We start from the raw sequence: 21,360 nt of genomic DNA on the forward strand, positions 1-21,360 counted from the left end.
AAATCACCTATAGATGGGGGCAGGGTGGGACCGGTGCGTGTGTCTGTAAAAATCAAAGTCAGATCCGTTCAAGTATCACGTAATCACACTTTTTTTTCTTAAAAATATTTTCTAGTGGATCAAGAATGGAAAAAGTGATCTTCACAGTGTCATGCTAGAGTGCAGTAAGTTTCCGAGAGCTTTAGAAACCAAATTCAATTTGTATTTCTTCCAAAGCAAAAGGTTTGAAATATTTACCATTTACTTTCCATCCATTTTGAACTACCAAAACCACAGTCCAGCCTGCCTGATCATCACCTGGGGACAGCTACAGCTATACAAGCCAGCCATGCAGCTGCTGGAGAGAGGCAAAGCAACAGCTGCCAAGGAATGTACAGGAGAATACTGACAGAGGATGAAATACAGTTAAAGCACCGTTTCCCAGTGTTATCTCATCTACAGAAAAACTTGACATCCTTCATTTGAGCCAACTATAACAATTTATTTCAACTACCAAGGATTAAGTTATGGCTGGAGGCAATTTACAAGCTGGAGCCTTCAATGTCAACAGTTTAATCATTTAAGGAAAACCCTTGACAGCATTAGTGATATTCCACAGAAAACTGAAAAAGACAATTCAGAAGATTGTAATGTATTTAGTGATTTTAACCAACACAGGAGACTTTCAAGTTTTTATATTTCAGTTTATATTAAATTCTGATGAATAAATATAACTCTCTTATTTTTTGGTTGTTAGGGTGATGCAGGTGGTAGCTAGTTCTGTTTCTAGTGGAACAGCATCAAGGCACCAAAACCAGAGCTGTTGCACCGGGAACATTGCCAGCAGTCTGAGCAAGAAGCCCAGAGACTGGATGGGGACAGGCACCACCTCCTTACTGCTTCCAGCGGGGCTTTACCTGATAAAGGCGGAGATGAAACTGGAAGAATACAGAGGCTTGTATGTGCCACTGCTACCTGTGTCATGGCTATCAGCAATCAGAAAAATTCAAAGCCCGTTTCTCAGCTGGGGAAGTCTGGAACAACGTTAATGATAAGGGAGTTACTCCAATTTACTTTTGCTAAAGCATGGCAGTACCTAGCACTGCTAAGGTGGAAACCATCAAGAATGCTGACAATCAGATAAAATTAAGGAAAAAGCAGAGAAAAAGCCTTCAAACCTTGTGGAATTAAAGAATTTGCTAATTATTTTTTAATTATCATGACAGACAACATTTCACAGCACAATAAAGACCCCCTGAGCTTGCACTGGAAGCGGAGAGACAGCTCAGCTCAGTCCTGCAGAAGCCCAGGGCAGGCGCTGCGCCCTTTGGCTCAGCTTGGAAGGCATTCAGAAAACACGTATGCACCCTCCGCTGTTAGAGGCCTTCACAGGATAAATAAGTGTTGTTAAGCTCTTCTATTTGCAGAATTATACTAGATGAATGCGAGTGAGTGAATTTGACTGTGAAGTCTTGACAAAAATGTAATAGAGTCATGAACATTACTCTCCCTCCTCCAAGTATGATTAGCTGAACAAATAATTCTGCAGGGCTTGTGCTATTAGTAAGTCTCTCAGGTTTATGTTCAAGCCTTCAGTTTAAAAAGCTTTAGGGCTAGGCATAACCTACTGGTTCTTGAGAATGAAAGAGGAGTGTTGTTTTGGTTTGGTTTTTTGTTTGTTTTCATTTGGTTTTTGTTTGTTGTTTTTTTTTCTTTTAAAGTCTCTCAAGATTGGTGTAAAGAAGAAAAAAACATATTCTGGTTTTTGATCTTGTGGCAAGGAACTACAAAAACCCAGTTTGTGCTGGTGTAATTCCATATCTCAATTATCTTTAGCTTTTTACCTTGTCTGCTAATTCGACATTAATCCCAAACTGTTAGTGGCCCAGGATTTGGAGGAATTCGAAGTGACATAATTACAAGACAGAAATTTGCAGCTGTCATTTGTGTTTGAAAGTTTCAATATTTAGTAAGGCAGGACTTCCCAAACAGAAAAAGGAAGCAGGGTCCTTCACTTTGGGGCACCGATTAACTTGCTCTAGATTAGCTAGATAAATATCAGAATATTGTTTAACGGGCTCCTACTCGTAAAGGCCTAGATAGCGACACATTTTCCAGTTGGTCCCCTTCACAAAGGCATATCATAACCTTGGCTGGCAGCAGGGAAATCCAGATGAGGAGACAACGAGACAGAAAAAACAGTATTTGCCTTGAGTCTGAACTACCACCATACCCTCAAAACCAAATCACAGAAACAACGCTGCCATCCACACATTTCCTCTATTCAGTCCCTCTCAAAAACTGCTCTTTTGAAAAATATTATTTTTCCTGATATGTAAATTTTCAGGAGTGCAGCAGGAGCAAGGTCAAAGCGTTGGAAGAGGAGGAAGAAGCTCACCCACACACTGCTCTGCAAGAGAAAGGCACCTGCCAGTTTAAGGGGATACTATAACTTTAAACTTTGTATTTTTCAGGAAAAAGAGATACATTGCTGGTTTGCAACAAATCACACACATCCCCACATTTTCAAAATATGCCAAGATAATATTTATTAACACAGCAGGACTTACAGATCACAAAAGATAGTGATACATAGGAGCTCGTAAGGGCGTTATCAGAATAAAGCATGCAGGTCAATACTTGCAGAAGAGAGATATCAAAGCAGATCTGAGAAGGCACATTCACACAGGAAATGTTTAGTTGAAATTAGACATTAGAAAAGCAGCAAAAAACCTGAAGTTGATTAAAATATACAGAGATCTCCAGTAATGCCAAAGAAAAAGGTACTTTACAGATTTGTAAGTGCAGCAAATGGATAACCCTTTGAGAATACCCAGGCAAGGGTATGCTCTCGCTGCAACGTTCAGCAGGACGCAGAACAAATTGGGTTCATATAACATGACTAGGTGCTAATTAAAATGCTTTCGTCTTGAAGTGAAACGTAAATTTGGTTTAAAAGAAGCAGCCTGGTTGAAACTAACAGCATGCAGCCAGTGCTCAAAGGGTTATACGAAGTAAATGCAAGAGAAATCAGGCAACATTAGTATAATCTACCTTCCACACAAAGAATTATAGCAAAGTTTAAAGAGACAGTATCCCCTTTGGAGAGAGCAAAACTGAAAACCTTTCTTCCCTCAGAGACCAAAGTCCGTCGTATGGGAAGCAACTCAACGATTTCTTTCTGATTCCCAGTGTAAGCAACCTACCTGCCTATACCTGGAAGCTACGCAACATGAAATCTCCATAGCCAAAGGATAAAGACCTCTGTATTAGTATGTCAAAAAAGTCAAATCATTTACCAGCACCTCTGTCCTGCTGCTGTTTCACTGGAGATGTTACATGGTGCTTGCAAACATAGAGTTCCCAATGACTAGTCTCCCATTTCTCAGCAGTGAACATGACAAAGGGATACTGTCCCTTTTTGACATTAGATTTACAGATCAAAGAAAATTAAGAGAAAAAAAATCTGCTTTTTAACTTTATGTAAACTGAAAAAAAAAAAAAAAAAAAGGACTTGAACATCAGCAGTTCTTAGCTTGAAATGCATCAAACACACATAAAGGAACACATGGGCACAGAAGTATTCGTAACAGATTATCCAGAGCATGCTCTGCTACGAAATCCAAACAGAGTTAAATGGAGTAAAACTCTCCCTGTGGAAAAACATCTAGCTTGGCACCATAGGAGAATACAGACTTGTTTAAGTATAATAAAAATAGCTTCTAATTAATACTTCAGAGTTCAAAAGTTTAGCAACAAGCACATGATCGGCTAACCCCTTTAAACAAACCAAAAAAGTCTTTCCTGCCACAAATGGCAATTATTAATCACTGATTTCTGTGGCAAAAGCTCACATCCTGTAGAAGAGCTACGTAAGTCAAACTACCACGAAAAGAGGCTAGAAAAATATTAGGAAAAAGTGCTTTCAAAACCAAAGTAAACATTCAAGAATACACTGTAGATGCTACGTTTTTGACAGCTCACTCAACTTGGAATTTTACCAAGCAGTAATATGAAAATTAAATGTCTTTGCTAATAAATTATTCCTGATATTTTGTACCCTGTTATAGAGTATCTTCCATGTCAAAGTTGCCAACTTAATCCTCTCCCCTACTTAAAAATATCATATAATGCAAAATTACAGTACTGTATATTTTCTCTACCCATATCTGCAAAAATGGAAGAAATATTTCATATGGAAATAACCAATTCTTGCAGTAACAGCTTTTACATTTACAGTTTGTATGCTCCCCCCTGTTCAGAAAAGCCTTTGACTGCATAATAGTTGTCGCTAAAACACAGTAATGGTTCCTGTATTATTGAAGGCCACAGAACATTTAACTACATCTTATCTTCCTATGTACGCTTGAAAAGAAAAAGCAGGACACTTGGGAAATTTGGTTTACGATATGCGATCACATTGGAGATGGTCAATTCACTCTCTCAGGAGTACTTTCATAAAGGGAAATTAAAGAAGGTGAAAACCTGATAAGGATAAAGTAAAAGTCCTATGGTTTTAAATTTAGGTCCAAGAGTTACCAATCATGAGACCAGCATTTACAGGCCCTTTGCACAATTATTCCAACGAGGGTTTTAACTCTAAGCAGTGTATGCAATACTTCTACTTGCAGTCCTGCAAAATACTGGCTACACAGATTAAGCCCTACTGTAACAGGAATATACTAGTGTTGTTGATTAGACAGCTTTTCATTAACAGCACAAATTAGTGTTCTGCCTACCCTTTTAGAAGCGCAGAGCGGGTTAAGTCCCCAAGCCAAATGCTTTGTTGAAACCAAGAGATTAAAGTGTGACTCTCTGCCATTCATCTTGCTAATATAAATGGAATGACATTGTTTGCATTAGAAAATTTTCCACTCGAATCCCTTAAGTGACAATAGCTAACAGGTACCAGTCATCTGATGTTGTCAAATCTCAAAAATAAACTGGCATGGAGTTCAAACTGTTCAACTTATTTATAGTCTTCTAAGACAAAAAATAAACACTGCCCTGCTAAGGGGCTGTTGGCTAGCCGGTGCACAGATTTAGAAGTCTTTCACTACTGAAAGACTAGTGCATAATACTGTAATTTAGCACACAGAAAAACACTGAAATCTCCATCACCTATGTTACCAGAGCAATCTAACCAGTTCCTCACCTGCTGCTGGTGGATGCTGGCCACTAACTGTTGGCAAATCCAAAGAGCTATCAGACATGACATGTTTAAGATCTCCTCCCACATCAGCCAGTTTCATGTCAAACTGAACAGACAACGCATCTTCAGAATCCTCCTTGCCGACACTACTGCCACCAATAGAAGGGAGATCCAGAGACTTCACCGAAGCAGAGTCTTCTTTGGCCTGCTTGAACGCTGCGACTTTGTCCACCAGGGACTTATCCGCGCTGTTGCACGTGGAAGAAAACTTATTAGAGTGAAAGTCCGCAAAATCATCATCGCTCTTCACTGAAGAAAGCGTGTTGTCCTTCGCCTCCTCAAAGCCTGCTCCAGAGCCTTCCAGAGAAAGCTGTTTGAAGATATCGTATTTGGTGGGCGTAGCAGCAGTGGCAGAACTCTGCCCACTCTTCGCCACGCTGGCAGACGAGCCAGACTGAGGAACAGGACCGGCCTCAAGCTTAAGTGCATTATATTTGTCATCTGGTTTTTGTTCGGAAAATCCACTGCTATTGTTGAAAGCCATAAAATCTGCAAAATCATCTTGTCCACTGGCTGATGCGCAATTAGAAAATTCCCCAAAAAGGTTGAACTCTCCAAAGTCATCAGCTAAGCTTGAACTTTTGCTGGGTGCTGGTTGGGCGGTGGTAGATGGAAGAGGTGGTGGAGGAAAAGAGCCCGATTTTGACGTATTAAATGCAGGTGGAAAGGATGGCTGCTTGTTTTCTCCAGTAGAGGAAAAGAGATCCAAGTCTGCTAGATTCAAAGAGGTCTTTGCTTGCGTTTGCTGTTTTGACTGAACAGGCAGAGAAGGGAAGGGTGTAGGGAAAGTTTTGTCTTTCGTAGGTGGCTCTAACGGTGAGATACTGTCAGCGGTTTTAAAATCTGTGAAACCGTCATCGGTTCCTGCAGGCTTGAATTCTGCAAGGTTATCTCCTGAGAATAAAAACAATGAAAAAAACAATAAGAAGACACTGCAGTGACAACAAATACATCATACTCACACCATGCAAGCAAGCAAACGATTTCATGCAATGTCAGAAGTTTTTATGCAAACTACTTAATTTAAGACCTCAGGATGCACGCAGAACTGCAAACTCAACTTCTATGAACCACACAAGTTTCAAGGTCAGTGATTCTATTATTCATTCCAGCAAACACTTAAGTCTTTCAAATAGCCTCAAAGTCATATTAAATTCCCTTTACACTGAGTTAATATCAAAACACACCATCACCAATAGATTCAAAAGGTGATCAGTACTGTCCTATTCAGCTTCCACATAAGTTCTTTTTCCCACGTCATCCTTCTCAAATTTGCAAAGCAATGAACGTAACCTTGAATTTCACTTACACCAATGTAGTATTTGCCTTCTTACAGAAGCAGTTCTCTGCCTCCCTCTCTTCAAAATATTGCCTAAATACAGTTTATTCATGGGGCGTCAGCAAGGGTTGAGACAAAAGCAACCCTGCTGATAAGCTGAACAGGGAACATAGTAGAGACCAACCAGACTTGCCTGGTGGCCAAAGGTACTTTTGAAAAAACCTCACTTGAAAGAAGACAGACAGCCAACAAGCCTATCCAACTGGGCATAATGGGGACCCCAACAGGTGGAAGAGACAAAGGCCCAAACAGAAAAGAATGCAAGGTGCTAATCCTAACGTCTTGTTTCAAAACATTTTTAAGCTCTCATTTTAATCTACCATGTTTTCCTTCCATCAGGTTCCCCTAAACGTACAAAAGCGTTAAGTGATCAGAACTTCAGTAATATGTAATAATTCGGGCATCTTCTAGCTTCTGCTAAGACTGATTACAGTTTTACTAGGAAGCTTGGAGGTGTGCAGATCTCTAGTTCAACTACATATTGAACGCAAGATCATGCTATGTAAGGATTATAATTTAAACCTGATTAAACATTAGGTAACAATGTTTTCCATGTTTTCATTAAATTTACATTAAATATTTCGGTGTACTGATTTTATAAGTTTCTTCCTGTTCATACACAATTGGTTTTTTTATAAAGCAATTTCTTTTGAACATGAAAAATGTTGAGTTGTTTAACCCATTCACCAGCATCTACATACTTAGACTACTTGTAGTTTTAAAGTATTGATGCATACTTTAAGACAAGTGTCCAATAAGCAGATTTTGTTCTATTTTATAAGTACACCATTAACATTTAATTCTTAAGCTACCACACAGTGTCATACTTCAAATTAGTTTAACCAAGATTTAAAAGAATACTCTTTATAATGGTAGTAAAGGACCATGACTATACCTGACATATTCTTCCATTCTCCCTCCCCTCCAAATCAATTCACTTGGCCCAGCAACAGTACAAATATTCATGAAATTGCTATTCATTGATCAAAACTAAAACATCACAGCAAACTAAACTTACTGATAAATTGCAAACTTTTCCATTAGAAATGTAAGCTGGTGAAAGGGTTAAGAGTGGTCAGACCTGGATAGCAGGCAAATATATAGTAATTTCCTGTATTTTAGAACATGTACAGAAAGAGATAAAATGTTATTTAATTTCATTGCATGCATTTAATCCTGAAGAGGTACTGAGCACAAAAACCTCACAAAACATTACAGGGGTTTCAGAAACTCAGCATCTGAAAAAAAGAATTCTGTCTTTGACAAATGTGTAGGAGTGAACTCAGGTAAGCAGTTTTATCCTAGAGTCTAAAGTTGTCTTCTAATAATGACAAACAAAATGCTGGGTATAACCTGACTTTCACAGACTTATGTTAAGTTAGTAATATGTTTATCTTCTGATCTGTCTACTGATAATACACAAAACTTTTTCCCCATCTGATTAAAAAGATGAGATTATCACTTATATTGCATAAATGAATTAGACATAGATGGTTCTGGAAAAGGCTTAGGGAGACTCTGCTTTTGTAACTACACAAGTCTTGCACCTCACATGCCACCTTTTACTTTTCCCAATCAAAACCAGTTAAACACAAATTTCAAAATAAGTGATCAGATTTATTCTTAGAGCACCAGAAACCAGAAAAGTTTAAATTCTGCCCTAACAATAGAGAAAAGTTGCAATTTTGTCCAGAAGCATCTTAATCTGTCTTCTAAGACTACCTGACTCCTTAGTTAAAATGAACAAATTCCAGCCATATTGTTATTTTAAAACAAAACTCAGAAGCATCCAAAAGAGATGCCAATCATCTAGAAATACAATTTGTAGATTGTTCCAGTAGTATATCACAATTTTTTTTTTTCAGGATACTTCCCGCTAAGTTGTTTAGAGGAGCAGAAGCACCATTATTCTGGAATTCTAGCAATGGAAGTTCTGCAGCTTATAAAAATAATCATAAAAATGTATTAAAACAGCTCCAAAAAACATACTGCTTACCTAAGTATTTGCTCTCTGATGGTTGTTCTAATTCACGGAAAGCACTATACTTGTCTCCACAATCTAGTGAATACGAGAAGAAATACATTTACATAAAGATATTATGAATTCATATAATAAATTTTATATTGGCATAATTGCTCTGGTTTTAAATATTAATATTTTATCAATGCCAAAAACAAGATACATGAGATATTGCAATAAATTGCTCACAGTGGTTGTATATTTTTCCTTTTACCTCCAAAAGTAGCTGTACTTTCAGAAGGCTTCTCAGCTGCAATTCCTTTAAACACAGCATACTTATCAGTTGATGAGAGTGCCTTATTACCTGGGAGTGGCATTAGTAAAGAAGGAACACTAAAAACAAAAGAGATAAAAGCAAAGTTCCTTAATTTATCCATAAGAAATCTATGTTTCCAGGTTTTATTTAAAGAAGCCTTATTATGACTACACAATTTGGATCACTAAACCTAAGCTTGTAACCCAAAAGAGTTCTTAAATCAAGAACTTGATGTAAACTACCTCAGTATCTATTAAGAATAAGAGCACGTAAACAGGCAGGTGGGTAGCTGATGGGTGAATTCACACTTTATCTCACCTAATCATATTTCTTTAGGCCAGAAGTCAATTTTCACCCTTCTTCATTTTGATTTATACCAAAACATGAAAGAAACACTCCAGAACTTTACACCACAGGAATTCTTAGCCCAGGAGAGAATAAGCACAGAGACATACCCCAGAACCACTGCTGTTTAATTTATTGCTTTGCCCAGGGCAGCATAAGGACAATTCTCCCTGATAGAACTAGATACAGTAAAGAGTTAAAACTGCACAAGATTTTGCCAGCTCCATACTTTCAGCTTATCTACTTTTGATTATATTTCATTACATATTGCAAAATTAAGAGAATAAAGTGGAACCACAGTTCAAAAGGAAGGAAAGGATAACTTTGAATTTCTGTCAGTGCAAATCAGCGAGTTTAGGTAGCTATCTTATCAGCAAAATAAGGATTAGTCCACAGTGTCACAAGAAAATCTTTTTGCACATAAACACACTCTACTTTATATAGTAAAACTGCCATAATAACCTAATACCATGTTAGCAACTGCTGTAAGATTTAGAAGATGTTCTGCGAGAGCTTTGCTTGCCCTCCACACAAGCCCCCTTATCAGACCTTGGCAGCTCTACAGAACAACATCCTTTACATATGAATGATGCATTTTACCTCTAGTTTATGTCATTCAATATTATGCACATTGAAAACGTGAATGAATTTCTATGGTGTTCTTCGGCCTGAAGCAAGAATCTTTCCACAGCCATTTAAATCTCCTTATCAGCAGCCTACAAGCAACATACAAACCTAGCACTTGCACACACGTGCTAATGATGGTCTGTGATGCTTGCAGACAGACAGTGCAATGTCAAAAAAATATAGCTTATGGTAATATAATTAAATTTCACATCACTGCAAAACAGGCTATTAGATATGCAATCTTGGCAAATGTAATGGTTAATCATCTGTACTCTACAGATGGCTTTTTTTAAATAAAGCTCCATAAGCAATTAGATTATAGCTCATTGTAACATTCTGTTCAAAACTGAACATTTTTACAACTGAATAAAGAGAACTGCTGCAGTGAAAAAGAAACACCATTTAAAAAAATTTATTTTTTTTTCTTTATGATCCCTCTACTTCTCATTGTGGAATTTACAAACAATGTTTCCGTTAAAACTTTCAGTAACAGAACAGTTTTAATTGCAAAATGATGTCTAACACAAATTAAGATATACTTAAAATAGAGCATCTTCAGATGCATGTGGCATTGATTGACATCAGCAAAATTTAATTTCTTACATAGAATGCCATTAGGCATGGTGTAACGGAACAATTTGTTTTAGTATCCCCATTTGACGTCACTGTTGAGGAAGCAACCAGTAATCACTGCTTACCTGGAAAACGCTAGTTCTATCTGCAACTAAGAACAGTCAGTTCAATACACAGAAAATTTGTGTGTCTACAATTAGACACCTGGGAGGTACATAAAAGTTTGCCATGTGCAGTGAAAGGAAAGAACACTGAAATTTTGTAATCACAGGACTTTGAAAGATTAATTGTAAACTCTCAAAGGGAGTAAACATGCTTACTTTATTTTGTTATACAAAATTTGCCTGATCCCAAATTACATTTTGGCAGTCTCCCAAATGAAAAGCCAAGACTGCTGAAGTCTGAATGAAATTTCAATTGAGATTTATAGTCAGTTATCGAAAGTTTAAGCACTGGCCAGAGAAATGATAGAAGTAAAAAAACCCTGTCCACTAGAGTTCTCAGTCATTTAAGAGTATGATGTCATGCTCTTTACATGCATTTTGGTATCCATATTCAGGGCGTGAAGAAAGACCTTGATATCAGCAAATGGTTTCTATCAACTCCAACAAACATAGGGTCATGCTTTTAATGGAAGCACACAGCACTAAATGCAGACGTCCTCTGTCCCAGTGTATTTCTTCTGAATAGCTTTATGTAAGATTTTTGCCTGAATGCACAGTATGAAGTAACTTTCAATTGCCTGTGCAGTAGTATAAACACTTGAAAACCTATCCCCATACCTTGTAAACGCAATTTACCTCAGCATGATGACTAGAATGTTAAAGAATGGCCAACCACCTATGGCACATCAAGTCATTTTTGATTCAGAAAGCCTAATTGTAGTTGTAACAACGTTCAAAAGAAACTGCCAGAGTAAAAGTTAGATGACAGCAGAAAATTACAGGCTAGAAAGCTACCCACAAAAGAGGAAAACATTTCATTTCTTAAAAGAGTTCTAAAATACTGAAGAGGTGGAAATCAAAGATCTGCTACCTGCTCCGGTGCTGTGAACTGGCTGCTTTGGAGGAGCCAGCTACATCCCCTTGGAAATCAGTGAAAGAGTCATCTAGTGAGCCAGACTTTGAAGCATCTTGAAACTCCTGGAAGTCATCATCTTCTGGTTTTACTACCTGAATTACAAACAACATGTAAATTGCTATACTGTTGTCTTTTCAAATTGTCATAAAGCATGAAAGCAGTTTAGAGTAGCATGATTGACTTAAGAGGGAAAAAAAACCAAAACAACAAAACCACAAACAAAAGAAGGAAAAAACCTTTCAACATTAGCACGGTCAGTGTTTCCACTTCGCCTGCACTTCACCCAACTCAAAACACACACAGGGTGTACAGGATTACAAGTAGCATGTGTGAAGAACAGGTGAATAAGGAACTCGACTCCCTTCACTTTAAATGTATTATTGATCATATCCATGTAATCTTTTAATACAGGACAAATATTAATAATTCAAATCAATCAATAATTTAAAATCAATACACACAGCAAAAGCATCAGAAAACATATCTTCCAAAGAAGCATGAACCATATTTGCAAACAGCAAAATTTATCTCCCACATGATTTACAGTGTTGTAAACCAGAGGTTTTCATAGTTCTCAGCTTCTCCTGAAAACTCGGACTTATTTTACCAGCTAATAGCGTCTGTTGTGTAGTTTAACCTGGAATTCCATTTTATGTGCATTGCAAAATCCTAACTACAACTACAACCCTCTTTCAATGCAATTAGTTTGTAATGGAGAATGCTTCTGTACCTATTCTAATGCCACCAGAAAGAAACAGAAAAAATAACAGAACATCCTTAGTGGCGTGACTTCACGCTTTCGGATGTCACATGCCAGATTTCAGCTCCTTTTTTTGCCGTTTACTTAAAGTCTGTTGTCTGTACATAGCTTCGAAAGTCAGGCTAATTCTCTTTCCAGGACAACGGAGATCTGCCATGCACCAAGAGCAAGCTAACCTGGCTGGGTGGGTAGGATGGCACGAACCCTCCCGAAGGCTGTCCTGCAGCTCCGCCCGCTGGTGCCGTGATGCTCATTCCCATCACGCCCGGCCCAATGCTAAGAGGCATGGAGACGGGCGGTGCGGAGGGCAACAGAGGCTGCTGGCTCACTGTGGCAGGCAGTGGCATCGGAAATCCAGTTAAAGTAGGAACGGGGGCAGCTGGAAACTGGTTTAACACGTCAGGACTCACCGCAGGTATTCCTCTCTGCAAAGGCAGAAAAGCAAAGACAACCATGCACACATCAACAAAAAGGTATACTGCGTTCCCGCTCTGGTTTCTAGCTTGTATTATTGAAATCATGAAAGAGCCCAGTATTGGTCAAGCTTCAAGTAAACCTTCCAAATCAAAACATGCTATCAAGAGCCTGTATAAGCAAATCCTAGTCCACGCCCTGCCTGCTGGCGTTACACAGAGGGTAACAATACCTGCCTGGGTGGGCAGAGGCATTTGACAGCATTCTTGTTTGGCTTTTAGTAAACCAATCTAGTAAGTACTGGCAAGCAAAGCTAAGTTGAACCTGGTGTGTGCTATATCATCTTTCCTACACACCACTCCCACAAGGTACCTCAGCTTTGATCTTCATCACTCAAGATACTCTTGCCTTAGTTTTCATACAGGGCTGGTATTTAGAATTAAAACGCTAAGAGATGATACTACGCTGACAAAGAATGGAAGCCTAAAATTAACACTCCACTGGTTCAGGAGAGAGGTAGCAAGCCTAGCTATTTGCAGACTAAGGGATACAGGAACCATACAGTTTGACGAAAACAGATGTGTATAGAACAGAAGAAAAACAGACAGTATTTTATACTAGAAATACATATACATGTGTTTGGTAGGTATATCTAAGAACTATCTTCAACTGACACTAAAGAAAACAGTAACTGAAATGTAAACGCAGGGGATGAAATTATAATCCCACTGAAGTTACAGAGGGAGTTTCTCCTCTAGACTTCAACAGAAGTAGTACTTTACTACAGGTGCGGTATACCAGTCACTTGTGCTAACATGCAACCTATAGCAGATTAGTTAAGTGAACTGCCTTTTTGCACTAATCTCCAAAGTGTTAGTCATACCTGAGTTACTGCTATCATAGCCAGGACAGCGTAGAGCTCTTCTTTTGTGAGTTTCCCAGGGGTAGTACGGTTGGCTAAAGCCCATATCTGTCCAAGGGTCTCTCTGGGCAATCCAGATGACATCAGTATGGGATAGAGCTTAGCTGTATCTATTCCAGTAGGAGTCAAAGTGGTTTCTAAAATTTTCTTATACAATTCTGTTAAGAGGGAGTCAGTATTAGACAGTGACAACTGCTGTTTTCAAGTACATTTAAGATTGCTTCTCTACTTAGTCTCAAACTCAACATTATATCAAATTAGTAACAAAGTGTAAGGTAGGGCAACAGCATTCCAGCATTGTATTGTATCGTCATGTTTCATCTAAATGCATTATTGGATGGTCTTTACAGACAAGTTTAACACAAGCAAAGAATTATTTTATATAAAATACACTTAGTGCTCCATTTCAAAACATGTTTCTTCAATGAAATTGCAGGATAATCCATACAAAAAGATAGTTACATACAACAGCTTTATGTATTTAAACCTCAGTGTAATCAATATTTACTACAGCATTTCATTTTCTATTTACTGTGTTATTTGCATATATAACAAATAGCCTTAAGAAATTAGCTTGCTTAATTACAAGACATGCCAAAAACCAGACTACCAATGAAAGTGGTATTATCAGCAACGCAACCTCTATCAGCATAATCTGCTGTCGTGATAAATTCTAGATTAAACATTTAACATGCTTGAATAAAACCCATAGTTCTTCAAATGCAGATAAAGCCACCATAAATATGTAATGTATCAAAGATACAGGATTTATCTGATAACTGAAGAATAATGCTTTGATCAATAAATGGCAACGTAAACACACGTACATTCACACCTTACACTGCCCTCTTGGCTAAAGGCCCACTTTCTTGTTTACCTGGGACCAAGCTATCGTTGTAAATCCAAGGAGGCATCATTTGCTGAATTGGGTCCTGTGAAGGGAATACTCCAACTCCTAAATGTATTCCATTCAGTAAGAAAAAGACAGACAGCTGTATTAGGATATACAGATTCAGAGTATAAAGATCTTAGAGACTAGATCATAGCTGGTCAGTATCATTTAGCATTTCAGGCAAAGATTTCAGATAGGAATCACTGTGCTCAGAGGAAAAACAGCTACTGCAGGAATATGTATTTCAACATAACTAGAATGATTTGACAGTAACAGCAAGAATACAGTTATATACATAATGAAATAAGGAGCTCCTCATTTGCCTCCCTCTTAATTTCTAGTTGCACAGAAGCTCAAGTCTCATTGTCTCTTAAAATCTGATAGCAGCAGTTCTCTGCCATATCAAATTTAGTCTTCCCATCAACTATATGCTATTAGGGCTACTTGTGGAATAAATAAATTCATACCTACCATAAGAACCACAATGTTCCACCAGAACATCCTTATCAGGGAAATCCACAAACAGCTTATTAGACTGAATCGCAGCAAGATCTTATCCCATGTTCACAAAAATGTATCTATTGCCCCATTGATCATACTCTTCAGATGCAGAAGACATCACAGCCGCCTTCACTACTACAGGCTTTTATAATGTCATCTGCCACACTTTACTCCCTGTGAATTTGTTATTTCCTTCTCCACTGTGTGGACTCTTCCCCTCAGTCTCGCAGTTTTACTTCCTATCTAGTCTCCCTGAGCAGATTTTACGCTCACCTTGAATGGAGCTCTGACAAAAATCAGAATCATTTCAGATTTCATTGTCTTTCCCAGTGCCCTTGCGTCTCCTCATCTTCCACATGGATTCTCTCCTGACTGCAATCTTATTTCAAATCATCTCACAACTCCAAGCACATTTTAATATAAGCATTTCCTTCCATTTCACCAGCCAAGTAAAATAAATTTGCTACTTCCTCCAGTCTCATTATTCTTCAGCTTTACCCACCCTTCCATCCTACCAATTCTTGCGTCTCACCCTTGAATCTCTGATAAAATTCAGCACCTTAAAAATCAAATAATGTGAGGAGTGAAAAGGAATTCTCAGCCATATTTAGTTGGTAGATGGGAGAGTCTTACTCAAAACTTTGTTAATACCCAGGTGACTAAGGGTCTGCCATTTTCCAGCATTGTCACTTAACTACTAAACTTCTATTCCTCACGAAGTACTTCAGCTCATCCTTCAAAGCACCCTTAAAAATATTTGGAACTATTCTTAACTATTGTTGCTCTACATAATCACTTCCACCACCACCTTCACCTGCAGGCTGTATTTAAACTCGCTCTGTCTCACATTCTTAAACGAGGGTAGTTTCCTGCCTCCCTCCGCGCCCCCCCCCTTCCTTTTTTTTTAAAATCAGGCGTCAGATCGCATTGAATTTCTACAAAATGAACAATGCAATTGACTGAACAATGAATAAATGAACAGCTCCTATTTCATGCTGTATATTCTTTAAAGTTAAGCCACTTTTAGCAATTTACTGTGTACTACAAAGCCCCTCCACTTATTAAAAATATCCATTCAGACTACTTCATCCGTTAATGTTTTTTAAATGTACTGGATAAGAAAATACTTGAAAGCAACACATCCAACGACTGAGGAGAATTAATAAAAAGTTACGGTACTTCTAGGAAAGAAATAACTGCTTGAGAAAGTGCCCGATTCAATTATCTACAGACCAGGAGCTTTCTCCCCCTTCTCTGTCTCCTCTCACCCCCCAGTACAGTGAGATTACACAAAGGACTACATGTATTTTTATCATACTTGACTACAGTGCAGCCCATGTTTCATGTAACGCTTGAGTACAACATCAGAGCACTAATCAAGGTGCACCAGAGACCTTGCATCTATTTTGATTGGAAAAAACCAAACCCAAACAGTCAATAGTCAGCTTTAATAAAATCTAAATTGGAACTAAACCTTGCTTAAAGTTTTCATCTAGCCCAGCTTTTGAAATTTTGACCCCTAAAGCACAGACAGTTTTAGACATAATGCACGAGTGGCAAATTGTCTAGGAAACAAGTATTAACTAGCTAAGACTTTTAACCTAACAAGGCTTTATTCCCTCGAAGTTAAAAGATGAAAACCCATCATGACATTGACCATCTTCAGTAATAAGTTTCCTTAAGTAATTAAAAAAAAAAAAAAATCTTTAGAAAGCACATCTTTTTTTATCCTAAGAAAGAGGACAGAATATTTTAAAACAGCAAACCTGATTAAACAAACATGTTAAAAGTGATTACAGCAGTAAACTCACATGGAAAAAGTTCAGAGCAAAATCATAGTAGTTATACTTTTAGCAAGGAGCAGGAGGCACTAACATATTATTCAAGCAGGCGTTCAGAGCAAAATTATGCAGGATTGGCCTTAGAATTAGTGTACAGAGTGTTAGCATTCAAGCAGCATCTAATTAGATTCAAATTCTGTCAAATGTTTCATTTGCTCACCACACTCTTCAACTGCTATGTTTTGTTCTGAAGCCTTGTGCACCTCTGCAGCAGTGGTACCACTTTCATGTCCACCTACAACATCCCAGTCACTGATGGTTAGACTGGGATGAACTTGGCTTGCAGCTGAGGCTTTGTGCCCAACTTCGGATGTTTTAAGTTTGGTTTGCTCTTGTTCAGATTCATTTGAGCCATTATCTAAGACTTTCTCCTCCAAGGAAGAGCCTGAATAAACAGCAGGAGGAATTATTTATATTTTGTTATTAACCACCCAGATTGCAATCCCACACTTTCAAAGGAAAAGTATTATTGGTACCACTGATGAGTTATCAAGATGATTATCTGTCCCCGCTCAGACCAATAGCACCACCCTGTTCAAACACTTTCATAGCCTGACCCTGCCCTTTACTTACCATGCATACATAACAAATTCAACAGACAAAAAGCAACAAGTAGGAGAAGGAACACATGAAACTATTTTCTGTATTAGGATTACCATTGCATAATCATCTAGGCATCAGTAGCAGGTGTCCAATATCTACTTACATCTGCAAAATTCTTCACACTAATCTCACCAACATCCATTTAGCCTCCAAGAGAGGAAGCACACAAGTGTTCCACATTAGCATAATGGTTATTTTTTTATACCACCATCTCAACTGTATTTTTTTCTACTACACAGACTTATGAAGATGCTAGCACACAAGACTTAATTCACTTAAGATCAGCCATATGCATATTTAGCAATCTTTGGATCCACACATGACTTGCTTTTACAGTGCAGTTCTAAGGGAAGGAAGAAGGGGACTTAAATCATTTCCCATGGATCAGCAGGTTTCTACTTAATTGCCTATATATTACTTCTTTCAGCCAGACTGAAAAAAACCCCAACAAAATAAGTAAAGACTCTGTGCAGCCCTATGACAGAAGATGACATGTAAAAAAAGATACTTTAGTTACCTGTTTTATGGATATTGGGTGAAGATGCAGAGGTAGGAAAATAAGGAACCTGCCCAGTTGTACCATGCAGGATGGATAACACTGGAGTCTGGGCTGGAGGGAGAGGTTGGACCACAGCCTTTTCTGAAAGCAGCTGCCCAGCCTCAGTAGCAGAATGGAAAGGCTGAAAAGGCTGAGAGGTGGGTTGAGGCACCAGTTTGGGGATTTCAACAGGCCCTTGTATAAAGTCACTAAATTCTTCATCATCAAGAAAAGCAGAGTGGGAAACAGATACAGCAGAATGGGATGATGTGAGATGATCTGTAAAATGGAATGAACACACAATGCAAAGTGATGAGGAAAAAGGTTCACGAGTGGAAAGGTAGGTAAAGTGGCAAATACTAGGTATACATAGCAAATGGACAAGGGGAAACAGCAGCGGATGCATTATTTGACAGAGATGTGAAGAGTTACTACTGTCAGCATAACAAACATATAAGGTAAAACTGAGCAGCCACTTCCAACCATGCATCTTCTCTCCCAGATTTTTATCATGTAAACACTTTGAAACTTGGTTCTTAACACTGGCTGTGAAAGTATTCTATTTGTTTTAAACAGACTGGGTCAAAACAAATCAAGAGGTAATATTTTAAGCTGGACATAATGGGGGTCTGCACAGGGGGACATTCTCCCTCAAAGGAACGTTTTATCCTTAGAAACTCAATGATATACCATAGGATACAAAATAAGTATCTCTCATTTAGGCAATTTTCTGCTTGATCCCTTCCATAGTTACCGATTTTAACAAAACTGACATAGGATGGGCAAATCTACAGACAATGGAAAATTGTCAGAAACCACCTGTAACTTCAAAATTATCAAAGAGCAAATCCACAGTAGAGATAAAGACCTATATAGGTAAAAGCCTGTCTAGATAAACTTTGTTTCAGGCTAGACACAGAACAAACTATACTACAACTCACAGGAAATCTTTAGCAGTAATTGTTACAAATGTAGTAATTACTGAGAAGAGAATACAGAAGGCTTCGGTTTGACCGTGCCCAGGCAACAGTACACAAGTAAGCTGTTACAGTACACTGAAGTCATTATACAAGGTTTTGATCATTCTTAGCACTTGTACAGCACTTCTCGGCTTCAAAAAAACTCTGCAAAACATTAATTAATGCTTTGACTAGAAAAGAACAAACGCATTATCAACTTCCATGATATTTCACATTAAGCACAGCACGTTAAGCTTTCTTTTAAAGATTTCAAGTCTTCTAATAAAAGCTGATATCTAATATTTCACCCTCATAACCTGACCAAGCAAACAGTTGCTAGAATGACACTATTTTACAAAACAGTTAATCCACTCCCTTTGTACCGCCAAATAAAAATACTTCTTGAAATTAGTGCCCCCTGCTGAGGGTTTCAAACATTAGAGTTTTATTTTCAGTTGGAAGAGTAGAAAAATGACAAACCTGGCTTTTTTGGATGTGATGCTGGTGTTGGGTGCATTTTAGCATCTCTAGAAAAACCATCTAAATTTCCTTTAATGGCTTCCAAAGCATCATCCCTGCTTTTTTCACCTGTCTGAAACACCACAGAACACATTTTGAAAAATTCACAGAACAGCTCAGTTTTCTTTCAACATCCACATTTCTTCAGTACAAAACTTAGCAATGCCTGCTGTTAGATTAAACCCTTCTTTCTCCAGCATGTAAAGGACTGACTATTCCAGGCACTTTTCAAGATGTAATCTGATGTCTCATATAAGTTCCCCACTTAATTGCTTGTTGAAAGAGACCATCCCATTAAAAGCCACTAAAAAAAACCTGAAGAAAGAAACACCCCACTTACTATTTAGGACATACCTTAGGTTTCACACTACTTAGGAGTCTTAGCTTTTGTTTCTGCTCTTCAAACTGGCGCCGTTTTCTTTCTTCTTCTAAGAATTTCTGCTGGTGCTCAAACCTCTTCCTGAAGAAAAATTATTTTAAAAAAATCTAAAAATAATTTTTCATTACAATTTCCATGGCAAGCTTCTGCTTAATTTTTCCATTTCTTCTATCTCAAATTCAAGATGGCTTGGCGCACACATTTTTGTCTCTTCTCAGAGCTGTATGACAGCCACAACTAACTTCATAGATGGCCTTCAAATGCAATGGAATGATCTCAACAATATTCTACAGCCCTAAATGGACTACTTTTCTAGAGAAACTATCAATATTTTTACCGCCCTTCCAGACTACATCTCCCCCTTAAAAAAGAATTTCCCAAGAGTCAGTAAAGTGTCACTTACTGTTGTTCCTCTGCAAACTGCTTCTGCATGTCAGGGGTGTACTGCGGAGCTGCTGGACGCATTCCCAAGAAAGAAGCCTGTCCCATGTAAGGCATTCCAGTCGCTGGCATCGGCCCTAAGGGCATGCCACCCTAGAACAAAATAAATAATACAACTCCAAGATTCTTTTTTGTCTATAGAAAAAGCTAAACCACTGGCAATTACACCTTGCCAAATTGCAAACTAGGTAGATCTCATAAAATGAAGAGCGTTAAGAACAGTTGGATGATCAGTGTTTGAGCACAGGTGAGCTGCTACAGAACAAAGCACTGGTCATTCAGTAGATGGCACTCTTCCCTCTCAATAATGAGTTACAATTCTTAAAGGATTTTACAAGACAGGATGGTCTTCTGGTCAAATGCAAAAATCAGGACTTCAAGTCCATACAACCTACCTCAAGAGCAGGAATGTTACAGGCATCCTACAGTGCTTACATATGGTTCAGTACCATGCTTTTGGGTTTTCTTGGGTTTTTTGTTTCTACGTATTCTATGTGATTGCATAATAATTTTAAATTCCCTGCTGGACGTGCACACTCCTAACCAACAACGGATGCTGGCAAAATGTGGTCTAGTCATTTTGCAAACATAGCTTATCCAGGAGTCAATGGAGGGAGACAGTATATGACAACAGCCTAGAGGAGACTTATCTGAATAAACTGCATCTGTATCAGAAACATTTGCTGATAAATATATTCTGGTACAGTTATAGAGCAAAGCTTGCCTAATATAGAAGGGGCCAGAAAATAATTTACTTTTCTTACCATTCATTTTGTATTTGGTATCAGAACACGTAGGAAGAGAACAAAAGTTGTTTATTATTTTTAGACCAGCTCTCATAAAAACATCTTCCTACTATAAATTTTACAAAATTAATCTAATAAATTCCGGGTGGGAAGGGAAGGGATTGCAAGGAGATGGCAAGATACAATAAATTCAATTTGTCACATAGCAATTTGGCTATGAAGCCATGCCAAAACATTAAATTTCAGCAAAGTGCAAATTTGTACCTAAGCACATATGGTGCTAAATAGAAAACAAAAGATTAAAAGAAAGAAAACATAATATTAGCTGCTCATATTTCATTTTTATTCCTCAATTAGCAACAGCAGAGTTAAAGACAATGTTACTTTAGCAAGAAATGAAACACAGGAAGTAGG

At 38.0% G+C, this 21,360-nt stretch overlaps 1 protein-coding gene across 1 annotated transcript in view; it reads right to left on the minus strand.

Annotated features, from left to right (window-relative positions):
- Nucleotides 1-21,360, minus strand: part of SYNRG (synergin, gamma) — a 36,519-nt gene that overhangs the window by 14,182 nt on the left and 977 nt on the right. Inside the window, exons 2-12 of the mRNA XM_010573816.1 lie at nucleotides 20,163-20,293; nucleotides 19,735-19,840; nucleotides 19,342-19,453; nucleotides 16,922-17,146; nucleotides 14,405-14,482; nucleotides 13,489-13,685; nucleotides 12,368-12,616; nucleotides 11,387-11,523; nucleotides 8,765-8,883; nucleotides 8,527-8,589; nucleotides 5,135-6,085 (exon numbers count right to left, since the gene is read on the minus strand). Coding sequence (XP_010572118.1) covers nucleotides 5,135-6,085; nucleotides 8,527-8,589; nucleotides 8,765-8,883; nucleotides 11,387-11,523; nucleotides 12,368-12,616; nucleotides 13,489-13,685; nucleotides 14,405-14,482; nucleotides 16,922-17,146; nucleotides 19,342-19,453; nucleotides 19,735-19,840; nucleotides 20,163-20,293 — 2,368 coding nt within the window. The remainder of the gene's footprint in view (nucleotides 1-5,134; nucleotides 6,086-8,526; nucleotides 8,590-8,764; nucleotides 8,884-11,386; nucleotides 11,524-12,367; nucleotides 12,617-13,488; nucleotides 13,686-14,404; nucleotides 14,483-16,921; nucleotides 17,147-19,341; nucleotides 19,454-19,734; nucleotides 19,841-20,162; nucleotides 20,294-21,360) is intronic.

The sequence above is a fragment of the Haliaeetus leucocephalus genome, unplaced genomic scaffold (genome assembly GCF_000737465.1).
Source record: "Haliaeetus leucocephalus isolate CR32 unplaced genomic scaffold, Haliaeetus_leucocephalus-4.0 Scaffold395, whole genome shotgun sequence".
Taxonomy (NCBI): domain Eukaryota; kingdom Metazoa; phylum Chordata; class Aves; order Accipitriformes; family Accipitridae; genus Haliaeetus; species Haliaeetus leucocephalus.